The sequence below is a fragment of the Drosophila tropicalis genome, unplaced genomic scaffold, assembly GCF_018151085.1.
Source record: "Drosophila tropicalis isolate 14030-0801.00 unplaced genomic scaffold, ASM1815108v1 contig_805, whole genome shotgun sequence".
In the NCBI taxonomy this organism is placed as follows: Eukaryota; Metazoa; Arthropoda; class Insecta; order Diptera; family Drosophilidae; genus Drosophila; species Drosophila tropicalis.
Genome location: NW_027173295.1, coordinates 1,774,986 through 1,789,983, shown reverse-complemented (window position 1 = coordinate 1,789,983; position 14,998 = coordinate 1,774,986). Strand labels below are relative to the sequence as shown.

The window sequence follows — 14,998 nt, the reverse complement described above, 5'->3', positions numbered from 1 at the left end:
ATGAAATTGTGGGTAGACCTGCAAATGCATTTGTGTCAAAAACTGCATACTTGATGCTCAGACATAACAGAGAAAGAGTGAAATAGAAAGGGAGAGAGAGAGAGAGAGAGAGCAAGAGGAAGATATGAATGAATAAGAAAGGAAGATAGAAATGAGAATTGCATGGGGCAAAGCCATGTGACAAGTTGATAAATTAAAGAGGCTGAACGAAGACGAAGCCATGTTCTACTGTCTAAGCCAGAATCAAGAGAATGTGGCTATACTCAGTCAGTTAGTCAGTCGGTTAGTCAGTCAGTGAGACAGTTAGCTAACGAAGCATCCAATCATAATAAGTAGGCAGCCTTAAAACCAGATGTCACTCTTATGGCATGTCACACGAACCCACCCCTCCTCGTCTATGTCAAGAGTTCAAGTTTTTTTTTTTCTGATCCTCTACCTGATAAATCTCTCCATGTTATCTTCAATCGCTTTATTTATTTATCACTAATTTTCTACTCAACTTTCTTTTTTTTTTAAATAGAACAACGCGCTTGGTGGCAGCGATGGGACAAAACAACGCTCATTATATTGGTGGCCGCCATATTGGGCTTATTGCTAGCCGTCATTATCATTTGTTGCATAATCATTTGCATTTGCCGTCGACGTCGGCGACAGGATAAATGTGAGTACCTTATGCCAATTTTAGCAATGTAAGAAGAGAGTCTATTACTATTATTATTACCCAAATCCATTGCCCTCCCGCTACCAAAAAAATATGTTTAACCTTGTCCCCAAAGACCTATGTACCTCTCGTACCATTACCATCTCCAAATTAGTTTAATATTAAGCAGGCTACAGAGGAAATTCTAGAATTAAGTTATAAATTACCATATCTATCAATTGGTTAAAAAACTACTCAACAAATACTAAATATTGTTTAAATATTTTGTTACGTATTTTGGTTTATTTTTTTTTTTTTTTCTTTTTTTTTTACTATATTTAGTTTAATTTAGAACGACACCAGCACGTGCTGAGCCTTCGCTTTAAATATTTCATTAATTTTTGCATGAGATATCCTCGCTTGCTTTTAATAGCATGTTGCCAGTTTCGCCAAAAAAAATTGGATTGCCGATTTAAGTAGGCTACTCCTCTTTCCTTCTACTTCTTGGACAGATGACTCAATATAAAGATACAGCCAGAGTTCAAAATTTTAAACATTCGTATGACTTCCAGTAGGAGAAAAAGGACAGTAAAAATACCAATGTTGCTTTTAATACTAATGACAAAACTTACGAATTATAATTGAAAAGAATAATCCTACATGATTTCATTCAAATGAATTAAAATTAGAAATTGAATTACACAAAGACTGAAAATAATAGTAGATGATTTCCAATATAATTGAATTGTAAGTTTTAAAATGATTGAATGTTTAATTCAAAGACAGATTGACTTATTTCCTGTTATGATCGAACCAATATTCAAAGTAATTAGCATTAATTAACAGAATTGGATAAATATTCATTTGTCTACTTATATATACATATATACAATATATTTAATTATTTATTAATATTGATTAAAAAATTTCTTCTTGTTTTTTCAATTAAAAATTATGCTCTATGTACATAAACATAATTTTGCTTGGCTGCATCAATGTGTAAATGCTTAAACAACAACAACAACAATACCAACTACTACAACAACATCAACAACGATAACAATAACAAATAACACAACAACAACATCAAAAATGGAACATCAATATACACACACACACACACACACACACATCTATACACACAAATGAAAACCAAAAAAAAAACTCTATTGGATAATGAAATATTGCGAAAATTGCAAAATGCAAACAACATGCAAAATACAATAACAACAACAACAAAACAAAAAAAAAAACTTAAAATAATTATTAATTACACAACAACAACAAATGCAACTAATTAACAACCGCAAAACAAACAAATAACAACAACAACAACAAAATGATTGCCTTTTGTTATTGCCCGCAAATTTATTGTAAATTGTTTTCGCTTGAAATTTTGTTTTTTCTCCCTCATTCCTTTCTATTGATATGCTTCGCTCTCTATCTTTCCATTTGTCTCCGTCTCTGTCATACACATTCACTATCTCGCTTACGCTCTTGCCGTTTTGTTTCTTTCTTCCTATGTCTATTTCAATTTAATTTGCAATACAAAAAAACAAAAAAAAAAAACAACAAACAACAACAACAATGACAACGACAACGACCATTGTCCCCATACACCGCGGCTTCACTTCATAATTGCTCGCTGCTACAACCACAACAACAACAATTCAAACTACAAACAACAACAACAACAATAAATTAAACAACATTTTAATTCTGCTAATCAAATATAAAATAATTACACGCAATGACACCATTAAACACACACGCACACAAAACTACACATACATCGATATTCAATTTCAATATCAATATATATGTATGCTTTTTTTGACATATATATATATATACGTGTGCAAATATATATATATATTGGTAAAGATCATACGGAAGTTTCCATCAGCGCTAATCAAAGGTAAGTGAACATACCGTTTTCCATCAATAAAATTTTTCCATTTTTCATTCTCCTCAGTTGGTTGTTTATTTTCTTTTTGGCAATCAGTTTCTTGAACTTGAAATCATAAATATTGTGTAAACAACACTGGCATCTATTATACTAAGTTTAGTTAATCTAAAATTTTGGTTATTATCCCGAAACCATCTTCGGACTCGAGAACAAACAGTTTTCATCTAGGCTAGACTCGATTTATTTCAACTGAAATGAATAACTTATTATAAACCTATTCTATGACAAAGGATAAGACTAGATTCTCAGCAATAACAAATAGAGGATTGTGAAAGGGAATAAATAAGCGATACCAAAAAGATTATAGCTATAAACTTAAACATTTTCTGCAACGACAGTTTTTCCAACAAACACTTTCATTTTGAAGTTCAATGAGAAATAAAATGTCAATGCAAAAATCGAATAGCAATACTTATAGCCAAAAACAAATCTGGCATACTGGACAAAAATTAAGTTGCCTATACAGACATTAAAAGGATACATCGAGAAGCACACCTTGCTTTGTAAAAATTTAGTTAAATAAAGAAATGAATTAAACACGATAAAATTTCACAAGAAACTTAAAATCTATTGCCTACTTATTAGCGTTTATTCAGGAGGCGCAGCCCATAATTTCATGCAAAAGAAAAACGAAGAAAAAAAAACTCTGTAAACTCTGTCAAAATTGATTACTTTTTTTGTGAGGTTGTTCATCTGACAGGGTTGGTCGCTGAATTACAACATCTTGTAGAGAGAGAAAGCTCTAAAATTTTACAATATCAAATTATTTTCAACATTAAAAATTACTCTGCGTAGTTTATTTTCGCTTTTATGATTTCAAGTTCAAATTTAAACAAATTTACAAATGAAAAGAAAATTATTGAAAAATTTTGTTCAAATCTTTAAATTGTAAACTGTTGCATGCTTTTTGCTCTTTGCATACATACATATGTACTTTTTGATGATACATACGTAATTACTATAAAATTATTTAATTTATTTATTTCTTTTTCTTTTGTTTTTTGTTATTTTGTTCAATTACGTTTTTCGTTGCATATATAAACAATTGAATAATTGCTTCTTGATTATTGCGAATAATTTGCGTTATATAATGCTGTGTAATATCACTCACATGTGTAATCATAAAAATGGATTTTTCATATCGCTTGCTTGATTCTCAACCAAAAAAATTCGCACACAAAAAAAAATATAACAAAATACACACAACATACACAACAAACCAAACTTACTACAACAACAACTGCAACCACACACTGCACCCACAAATCCACCAAACCAACCACATCAACATCATCAAAAACGATATCAACTATCAGTGTGCTCTCATATCAGCCAGTTTTGCCACAAGTGGGCATTGCCCTGCCCATACAAGATACAACAACAAATTCTGCAGCGGCAGCAACAGAAGCGGTAGGAACATTGCTGCCAGCTACTTTGTTGCCACCGCAGCAAGAAAAACATGAACAACAGCAACAAAAAGAATCGCTACCCGCAGCCGAAAACAACAACGAGTTGTTGCTGGCCACGCCTCCGACCACCATTGAGCGAAATGGTGGACATGGAAATATACCAAAATCACCCCCACGCTGGCCACTGCGTCCGGGCGTAATGGTACATGTGAGCAGCGATACCAAAGAGAATCTAGCCGTGAATCGTATGACATTGAAACCGAATCTCAGTGGGGCAGGGCAGGCAGGGAATGCAAGCCAGTTGTCGGCACAATTGAGTGCCGTATTGAATGATACTCAAACAACTAACTCCAATAGCACAATGTTAACCGAGGTGACGGACACACCACTACCAATAGCAACAACAACAGCAGCAACTGGAACAGCACTAGGAACAACACCAACAACAACAGATAATGGATTATCATCGACACGTTTGGGCAGTCGAAGAATGATCAAAATAAAACCATTATCATCAACAGATGAACATGAGGCCGCATCCTCCGGTCCAGAAGCAACGTATTGCCTGGAAAGCCCAAGCGGAATAATGCCATCGGCATCGACAACAAATTCATCATCGAGAGTGGAAAGGATTTTGGCTTTTGTCTTTAGACGGGCCAAGAAATCACCAGACGATGGCATACGCGATAGCCAGAGAAGTCATGTGGGTCTATTGCAAACATTTTGGCGAGGACGTGGCAATAATAATGATGTGGCAGGAGCAGCAGCAGCAGCAAGTCCATTTGGTGTCCAACATCGCCTCAAGGGCATACGCTGCAGTGGCAGTGGTAAAGATTCAAAAAACCCCCAAACCTACATATTTAAAAATATATAGACTTATGATTTCTGTTTTTTTTCTTTTGTTTTTAATTTTTTGTATCACCTTTACATGCACACGCATACACACACACACACACACACACACATTTCTCACATATCGTTCACGTATCGCTAGTCACTTACAAAAAGACGCCAACAGCAACTAATCAAACAACGACAACAACAGCAGCAACATCAACAACATCAACAACGGCAACGACGACACCATTGAAAGATGTCATCAGCAACGTAGTTCACAATCCCACCAGTGTCCAATCACATGCCTCTGTGACATTTCAAGCGCCTTTATTAGACAAGCCAGCAACGCCAGCAACAGCAACGGCAATGGCAACTGTAATACAGGACACCACAACAACCACATTAAAATCTCCCCCCAGGAGCAACAGCTGCAACAGCTCCCATAGTCCGCGTTGGGCCTGGCGTGAGTTCCTTGGAGCATCATCATCATCATCCCATACAACAGCGGAGCATCTTAAAATCTCCCACACCACCGCCACGCCCACCGCCACCAATGTTGCCCTTGCGTCATGGCCATGGACAGCAGAAGCAGCAAAACATACAGCAGCACCAACACCAGCAACAACAATTGTCCACCAGCAACATACCCATCAGGATCAGAAGCAGAAGCAACAGCAGCTGCAGCAGCAACACAATCACCACATTGCCTCCATTGCTCAAACGCACGGTTCTCGTATCACCCAGCAGCAAAATCGAACGCGTTCAAAGTAAGATAAACTCTGGCAAGTCATCACAAGCTCATGCTCATGCTCATGCACATACAACATATATACACACATATCTCATATACAATCTCATCTTATTTTATCACATTTTATCCAACCATAAATCATTTACAATTTTATTACCTCCATGTTTGCGATTTCTTTTTCCTTTTTTTTTGGAGTTAATTCCATGTACTTGCAATATTTGAAGGTGACTTTGTTCAACATAGGTTACAAACAAATATACATACATACATATGTATGTACATAGAGATACCTATCTAGAAACCTAAATCTTCAGGTTATTAGAAATGAATGACTTGCTTGAAATAAGACCAGAAAACAGACAGGCAAAAAATTGCTATATACACGCAAATCCAATGCATTTAATTAAGTATTTCTTTTTGCCAATTTTAAAATTTGTTCAATTTTGCGAAAAAAGTCTTTAGTCATCTGCATATGATTATAAGTATCCAAAAGTTGTTGAAAGCTTTAACTTGCCCCATGGAGTTTTATTAACAAATTTAGGGCTTTGATTCACTTCCAAAGACAACCTAATATGTTTCTTTAATTTTTGCATTTGAGAAACAAGAGATAAACTAAAAACTATTCAAATTTTGGCAAGTTAAAATCAAAATGTTTGCGACTTTTGTACATATAGATTTACTTTTACATATGTACATAGATTTACTTATTTAGGAACTTTTGAAAAGAATGATTGAAAAGATAATGAATCAGTTATAAGTATAAGTTTCATGCATTTTAGAAGACTGTATATATAATCGAATATATGTACATACATATTCAAACTCGTATCAATTCTTTGTGTTCCCATTTTGACTTGATTTCCTTACACTATCGTTGTCATGAACATTTTCATTATTCTGTGTATATAACAATGTACCTCACTATATCCATACTCTCTTTATGTCAACTTTATTATTATTGCTGTAAGTAATTTACTATAATGAATCGAATACTGAGGTCCTCATATAATCATATATCAACTACAATAATAACAACAGCAACAACAACAACCAACAACAACTAGAACAACAAATAATCGACAAGTAAGAGAACACGAAACCAAAACCAAAAACCAAAAAAATAAATATCAATGAATACAGACAAACCAAGAAAGAACTTGTGATATAATTTGCTTGCCTATCCATCATAATTCATTAACCAAATCTATATATACATACATATTTGCTTTTCAACAACGTGTCTCTATATATCATTTATTTTCTAAATGTTTTTTTTTTATTATTTTTTCCTGTTTTTGTTTATGGCCTGCAATAAAGAGTATGTAGAATGAGTTTGTTGATTTGTTCATTCGTTTCGTGTTGTCCATGTTGCATGCTTGTGATATACATATCTATCTCTGTCTCTCAATTTTCACTTGAATAACTGTATGTTTTTAATTTTACAAATACCACAATACGAAAAGATGCAGAACAAAATGCAAAATATTGCATTTAGGTGAATTGTGCATTAAAAAAAAAAAATTAAAAAAAAAACCTCAACTTAAGTTTGTTTTAAGTGTAATGATTTTAGCAATGAAATTATAAGTTAAATACATATATATTTATTTATAATTCGACTAATTTATTTCTCTTTCCCATTTTTTTTCTCCCCATTATTCTTCCTTTTCTTTTATCTATATTATCACATCTGATTTGCTTCTAATTTGATGAAACAACAACCACAACAAATATATATATATTCTATATGTATATTTATATAAAAAACAAAAAAAAAAATCCGTCGAAACACATCAACAAATCAAAACTTTATCAAAAAATAAAATCAACTCTAATTGCCAAAAAAAATGAAACGAAATCAAATCATCCGATCCGTATCATCATATATCAAAAAAAAATATATATATACCTTATATATAGTACACGACAAGTCGTCTTCACTGGGGGATCCATTGACGGAACCTGGCGAGTATGAGAATCTACCATTTCATGGCCTCCAAACGGCTCCCAACAAGGTACAGTTACAAGAAAATATTTTCTGTTTGTTGCTTAACTTAAACTTTAGAGAAACAAAAACGAAAAATCGTAAACAAAAAACCTTTTTATTCACCACTTTTCACCACCAATCCAATCCAATCCATCCACCCACAACCAAGCACTCTCCACCACCCAATTCACTCACACTATTTAAATGCACTGCAACACACAACCTAAATAAATATTAACCAAACTCCATGAAATTGAACTAAAACAAAAACCAAAAAATTGGTATATGAAATTCGCTTTGCCTCTTGCCTTTATCTTTCTCTCACTCTCTAACGCTATATGTCTCGCTCTCTCTATCTCTGTCTCTTTCTCTCACTATCTATATTTACATATATTTCAATTTATTTGGCTCTATTTTTTTGGTTTCATTATAATTTTGCTGACCTGTAATGTCTTGACTGTAAAAGAAAAAAAAAAAAAAAAAAGAGTTTTTCCAGCAAAGCAAACAAAAAGAATTTAAAATATGTTTTTAAAATTAACTAGACGTACGATATCTGTAGCGATATATAGAAGAATTACATATGTGTACCAAGTATTCTACATACCAAAGCTAAAACCATTTATAGAGAAAATCTTTAAGCTTTCTTTCTTTTTGCTTCAACCGATGCCTGCTGCTTTTCATTTCACCTCATTATTCGATCTTGTTAAAAAAAAATCTCGTTTTATAATTAATTATTTACCTACTATTTATGCCACGATATATAATTTTTTTTTATCCCTCTGTATCTCTTGACTTCATATATTGATTTATTAAGTTTTTGTTTTAAGAAAGAAACAAATCTGTTTATCTATTTATAATTTAGTTATATTAAAAACATATTTTACTTGATAGATAATTAGAGTTTATTCAATAGTTTATAAGTTTCCTATTTCTCAGTTTTTAAAACTTACAACTCTTTTCATTATCTTTAACTAACTTAACTAATCGACCATTATGATACACTAAACTTTGCCTTTATCAAATATTAAACTCTGTCGTCCGATGTCATTAATTAATTTCTATTTAGGTAAATTAGGTTCTGATAGAGTTTCTAAATTTATTTTCCAAGTCATTTTTGAAAATTCAATTTATGCAAAAATCAACAAAATTATGATTTCAGTTTTTTTTTTTTTCAACATAGTTAAAAAACATAGTTGTCCGATCATATACATATTTCGGCTATTGCCTTATATAGCTTTCTTTAATGTTTTATTTGTTGAAAAGTCAATTGAATATATAACTATACTCTGCACATATAAAAATAAAAAAAAAGGAAAACTAAAGAAGATTGATGACAAATTTTCTATAGAAATTTTTTGCAAATTGAATCTGAACACCTGTACATAAATATAAACCCCTTCTCTCTTATCCCACCTACCCATACATACATATATGTTTTGTAACAAACATTTTTGGTCGCTAGTAATTAACACTAAGCCAAACTAAAAACATTTAAACAACATTTATTAACACAAAAAACTTTAACAAGGTTAAACTTGTGCTATTCCAAAAACTAACTAAAAACTAACCAATAATTGTCATGTTCTCTTTCAACTTTATCCATCATACGCTGCTGCATCGTCACTTGTTGCCTAACGTGTACCGCCTTCTAACCATAAACGCATGTTACCGCATACCGCATCCAGTTCTCTACTACCCCTACAAATTTTAATAACAACACAAATGTGGTGCGCGTCGCTCCACGACCCAAGAGACTAAATGGAAGTATCAGTCAGCCAACGAACAGCCAGCAGCAGCATCAGCAACATCACCAGACTCTACAACATCCTCATCCTCACCAGCAGCAAATTTACTACGACCAGCAGCAACAGCAGCAGCAACAACAACAACATGGGCAACAGTACAACACCATGCACCGCCTGCCAGCATCGGCGGCTCAACAGCATAATCGTAGTTTGAATGAACTCGACGATAGCTCACATCATCAGATACAATATAATCTGAGCAATTGTTTCCCCAAAAGCTATACAGAATACTATCAGCAACATCACCAACAGCAGCAGCAGCAGCAGCACCAGCAACATCAGCAACAACAGCAGCAGCAGCAGCAACAACAACATCATCATCAAAAATTGCCTGGAACTGCGCAGCAAAAATTTCATACAAACTCTGCATCGAATATTCAGCTATTGAATGCAATCGAACACGATTATCAACCCACCTATGCGGTAGTTGAACGTGGTGTTCCACCACCGCCGCCAGCACCAACTTCTGCTCTACTCAATACGAATCCGTTTCTGGCTGCTAGCAATTTTAAAAAATATGATGCAGCAGGCGAAGAATTGCACGGCAGCATGCAGCGGGGTAAACGTGGAAAATCTGGCGGAATCGGTGGTATTGGCATAGGCGGAGGACAAGATACGGACAAAAAATTTTATTCACTCAAATTTCCGGGAAGCAATAAGTTTAAGAAGCCACCTTTAAATAGTTTAAACTCGTCTTTGGTATCGAATTCATTGGCATCGAGTGCATCGAAATGCAAAAGACATCATTCCTTTGCTGGTGGCGGCCATGGCGATATTGATTCCAGTGGTAAGCCCATGCTTCTCTATGATCCACCTGTTTATGAAAACGTTGCCGACAATATTGATGTGGATATGGGCGGCGGCAGCAGCAACCTGAACATAAATCTGGCCACTGTGCAACTACATTCCCAGCCATCAACAGCAATAACAACATCAACAGTTGGTGGCGGCACTGTAGGGGGAGCTGCTGTCGTTTCGCATCACAAAAAAAAACATCACCATCGCCAGCACCAGCAAAAAAATGATATGGTCGGAGGAGCAGCAGGAGTAGGTGTAGGAGGAGCAGCAGGAGCATCTGGTGGTGCCGACTTTCAGTTAATGGAACCCGAACGTCTGAGTATTTATAGAAGTGACTCCGGTATATCCAATAGCTCCTACGAGTCTCATTTGCCCACCACAGCAATGGGGGGTCATCAACGTACACAAAAATCTCACAAGTCTGGAAATGCTAATAGTACAGCACTGGGAACGTCAGCTGGAGGAATCAATTCTTCCTCAGGGCTATTGGGTCGCAAACCCGTCTACATGAATGTTGAGGACGAGCGCTCCGGTTCGCCTGCCCATATTAATTCCTCCTATGAATCGGCATCCTCCACCAGCCATCCCGGAGGCGGAGGCATTAGCGGTAGCGGCGGTGGTGGTGGAGTCACAGATCCAACATCTCTCTCATCCTGCACATCGCTATATAGCAGTGGTACTGGAGGCACAGCTGCCTCCTCTTCACGTTGCAATCGTCATCACCAGCAGCTACAGCAGCAGCAAATACAAAAGCAAACGACAGCAACGGACATAACAACACCTGAGGATTACGAACAGTACCAATTGGGCCATCAGCCAGCTCATTCGGCCTCCATGCTCTCTGTAGCCAGTAGTCTCAGTGCCGCTAGCAGAGGTAAATGCAAGACAACAGCAACAATGTCGCAGCATAATCTTCAACAGCAGCAGCAACAGCAGCGCGCAGTTTCCACAACTCCAGCTTCCTATGAGGTACGTAATTTACCATTTTACGCAGCGTCCTCCATGGTCAAACATGGTCAAAATTATTTTCCATTGGGGATTTTGTTTTGATTTATTAGTTTTAAGACATTTATGAAAACTTTTGAACTAGACCTAAAACCTTTCAACAGACTTGCAATGATATTCCATCTAGTGATGGCACGATGAATCTTATAATACGAAGTAAACAATTATTTATCTTAAAATCGATTAGTCTCAGAAGCAAAAGACTCTTTTTATACAATACCCAAATATAAAAAAAAAAAAAAAAATTTCAAGATCCAAGATCTCAGTTTTAGCTATAAAGAACATAGAAAAGAAATACCTAAACTAGCAAAGGCAAATGAAAGCCTAAACGATTTTATACCCACTGGCGAAGTTCAATTTGGTATATGGGTCCACCATTAATCCCTTCAGGAATATCTTTTTGCCAATGCAAGTCCACTGAATAGAGGAATATAATGCATTATTGTGCTTCTAAATGTCTTTTCTAGTTGCTGTTGCTTTCAATTTAAAATGAGACGAAATAATAAAAATCGACTACTTTTATTTTTCTTCGATTAATCGTGATAAATAATCACAACAGTTTGAAAAATCATATGATAAAATGATTGATTAATGATTTTTAATTGCCATCACTAATCCAATTCAAATAAAAAGTTCTCTAAATGTTATTAAACTCAAGAATTTGAGCAAAACCCCAAGAGAAGTTCACTTAAAACTATCAATAATATTAGTAATTTGGTTTAAGTGAATATAGATTTTGTTTAATGTTCAATTATTCAATTTTACTTTAATCTATCTTTGGCAATTGTTTTAAATACAAGTGTATAATTTAAAAAAGAGAAGCCAAAACTTTATGATAATTGTGATTATTTTAAAATTTTAAATAGTACTTATATATATTTGTGTTTATTTTTTTTTTCTTTATTTATTTTACATGCAATATTATTTCTGTTCTGAAATATATGATTTTTCATGTGGAAACATGGTGAAATTTACAACAACAATGTCAACAAATCACAACACAACATGCAAATACAAATATCATGCCAAATAATTTGCTTACAAACTAACCAAAGCAAATCAAATTGCTGGCTACTAATCCATTTCTAGCAATTAAATGGATCAACAACATCGGCAACAGCAGCAGCAGCAGCAACAACAATAATAACACCTGCAACAAGAAACTACGACGACAAACCATCAGTGACCCCTACGCACATATCAAACGGTACAATGCAGATACCCTTAATGCCAACTACCAACAATACGACGGTAATTCAGAAGCCTTTGCTGCCCACGGTGATAGCAGCTCCAAATCCGCGCCAGCTGCGTCATCAGCAGCAACATCGTTCACACAACAACAGCAACAATACCAGCAGCAGCAGCAGCAACAAATTAGCGATGACAACAGGAACAACAACAACAATGGCTATCATCAACAACAAATGCTAATGCCAAACGAATTGCTGCTGCAGGCAACACAATTAGCTTCCACCTCGAATACAGTTGGAAATTTAAGATATGTGCCGCCCATAGTGCCGCCTAATGCTGCCCACTTGCATTCACACCCACATCCATTGGCAACAGCAGCAACATCAGCAGATGGTGCCTACGATTGTCTGGTGGTGCGTCGTCCAATGCGTCTACCATTGCGCAAACATCACACCTTCCACTTTCAGACCACCCAGACGGCCAATGGCAAACTACAGCAACTACGTCAGCAGCTGCAAAAGGAGAAAATGGATCATCATCATCAGCGGCATAAAGAGGGCGACTATCGTCCATTGACTCTGACTGAGCGTCATGCCTTTAAGCCAATTTCACCCACACCAGCAACAACAGCAACAATAACAACAGCAACGTCATCATCAGCAACAGCTGCTACTGCTGCCGAAGAAGATGCGGCAGCAACAGCAGTTGAGAGCATAGAGCCAGATTTAACTAAAGCTAAACTGCAACACCAGCAGCAGCAGCAACAACAACAACACAAGCACATACAGCAGCAACTAAATCCCGCCGCCTCATTGGAGGCATTAGAGGTGCTAACTAAAACGCATCCAGACTTTAAGTTTACACAACCAAGAAAGGAACAAAGCGAGCAAATTATTATTTCTGCCGCATCAGCGGAAGCCAATGATGAGGATGAAGAGGATCTCGGCTATAGCTTTTGCGAGGAGGAATATATGGTAGATGGAAATGGAGACGAAGATCGCATTGAAGACGACGAAGATCCGTATGCAAATGGTGATGGAAATGCGACAGCACCACCACCAACTCCCGCCCATACGAATGCCGCAACACAGCAACAGCAAACGGCAATTGCCAATGCCACAGCTGGGGCATTAAGATACTTTATGACCCAAAGCTATCGCGAAGTTCACATTTAAATAATATATTTAACATAGATACACAAACCCTAGATACGAAATTTACGAAATGGCCTAAACGATGCATACAAGGTATTTAGAATATATAGAGAGTAATGAAAAATGAGGGGATATATTTATATAAATATAAAACTAATGTAGCATAATGTTTTTTTTTTTTTTTTTTTTTTTTTTTTAAGTCTCATGTGTGAAATTGGAATATAACGATAAACATAATTTTAATGATAACGATATTATGATATAGGTAAACAAACAAAAACAAGAATTCAAAGTTTAACACAATATCATTCACATAAAATGAATATCGGCTTTCTATAGACAAATAGAAATTATGATCAAGATTCTCTCTATACTATACTAGCAAATTTTTTGTGTGTATGTGTGAGTTCAGCTGAAAAAGGAAACGATTTAGAATTATAGACTTTGTAAAAACTATATATATATATACATATATATAAATATACTGGCCGATATTCAAAAATAGACTCATTCGAAACACTATTCAAATATTATATAGACATTCATGAATACATACATACATACATACATACACATGGTATATGTAGAATTCCTGCTCTCACAGATGAGATGATGTCCAGGAACACAAAACCAAATTTGAAGAAATTGTTTAATTCGCGGCCAATTAGAGTGTTCACTCTATACATCCCAAAAAAGACATCTAGTTAACGTATTGTACAGATACATAACACATATAGGTATATAAACCATATATATCTTTATATATAATAGGCATATATCCAGAAAACCGATTTAAATAGATCAATCGACAGTATAAGCATAATGATGTCAAATCAATACCAAAACAAACAGAAATCATTCCCAAGTTCAACTCGATCTATATAGTTAAGTACAGTAGCTATAAACAGGAAATGAAACCGAAACGTATTTACCCTTTCCTTCCCTCCTAGATGGAAAACAAAACTACGGCCAAATTTATGCGTCGCAAAATGGCAAAAGAAAATGTTCTTAAAGGCAACGCATAAATCGGCATTTGACTGTATGTGTTAAGTTTGAAATATTTGCAAATAGTTTTTTTTTTATGTGTATATATATAATAAATTGACGCATAATTTAATAGTTAAGCATATTTATTTATAAATAAATACTATTATATACATACATATAGGAAATAACCCTTGTACAGTTCTCTGCACTCATCTCGAGATGTATTTAATGTTTAATTTAATTTAAAAATGACAACTTTATTTTATTAAAGTGGCAATAATTGAGTTAAAATTTTTAGATATACATTTCATTCATCTGTAAATATGCAGCAATTATTTCGAAACCAAAGCAAAAACAAAAAACCAACAAAAAGGAAACCTCTTGAGCAGCATACCAAAACCTCAGACTCATAACATTACCTTCCATACCCCCCCTTCCTCTTCTGTAACTCTCATTTCATTATTATAT

General features: G+C 35.0%; 1 protein-coding gene across 1 annotated transcript in view; it reads left to right on the top strand.

Moving 5' to 3' along the window:
- nrm (neuromusculin) overlaps positions 1-13,693 on the top strand; it is a 209,187-nt gene extending 195,494 nt beyond the window's left edge. Inside the window, 4 exon segments of the mRNA XM_068293654.1 lie at positions 521-661; positions 7,524-7,618; positions 9,276-11,162; positions 12,254-13,693. Of these exon segments, the coding sequence (XP_068149755.1) occupies positions 521-661; positions 7,524-7,618; positions 9,276-11,162; positions 12,254-13,564 (3,434 nt within the window). The 3' untranslated portion in view covers positions 13,565-13,693.
- Positions 13,694-14,998: the final 1,305 nt, after the last annotated feature.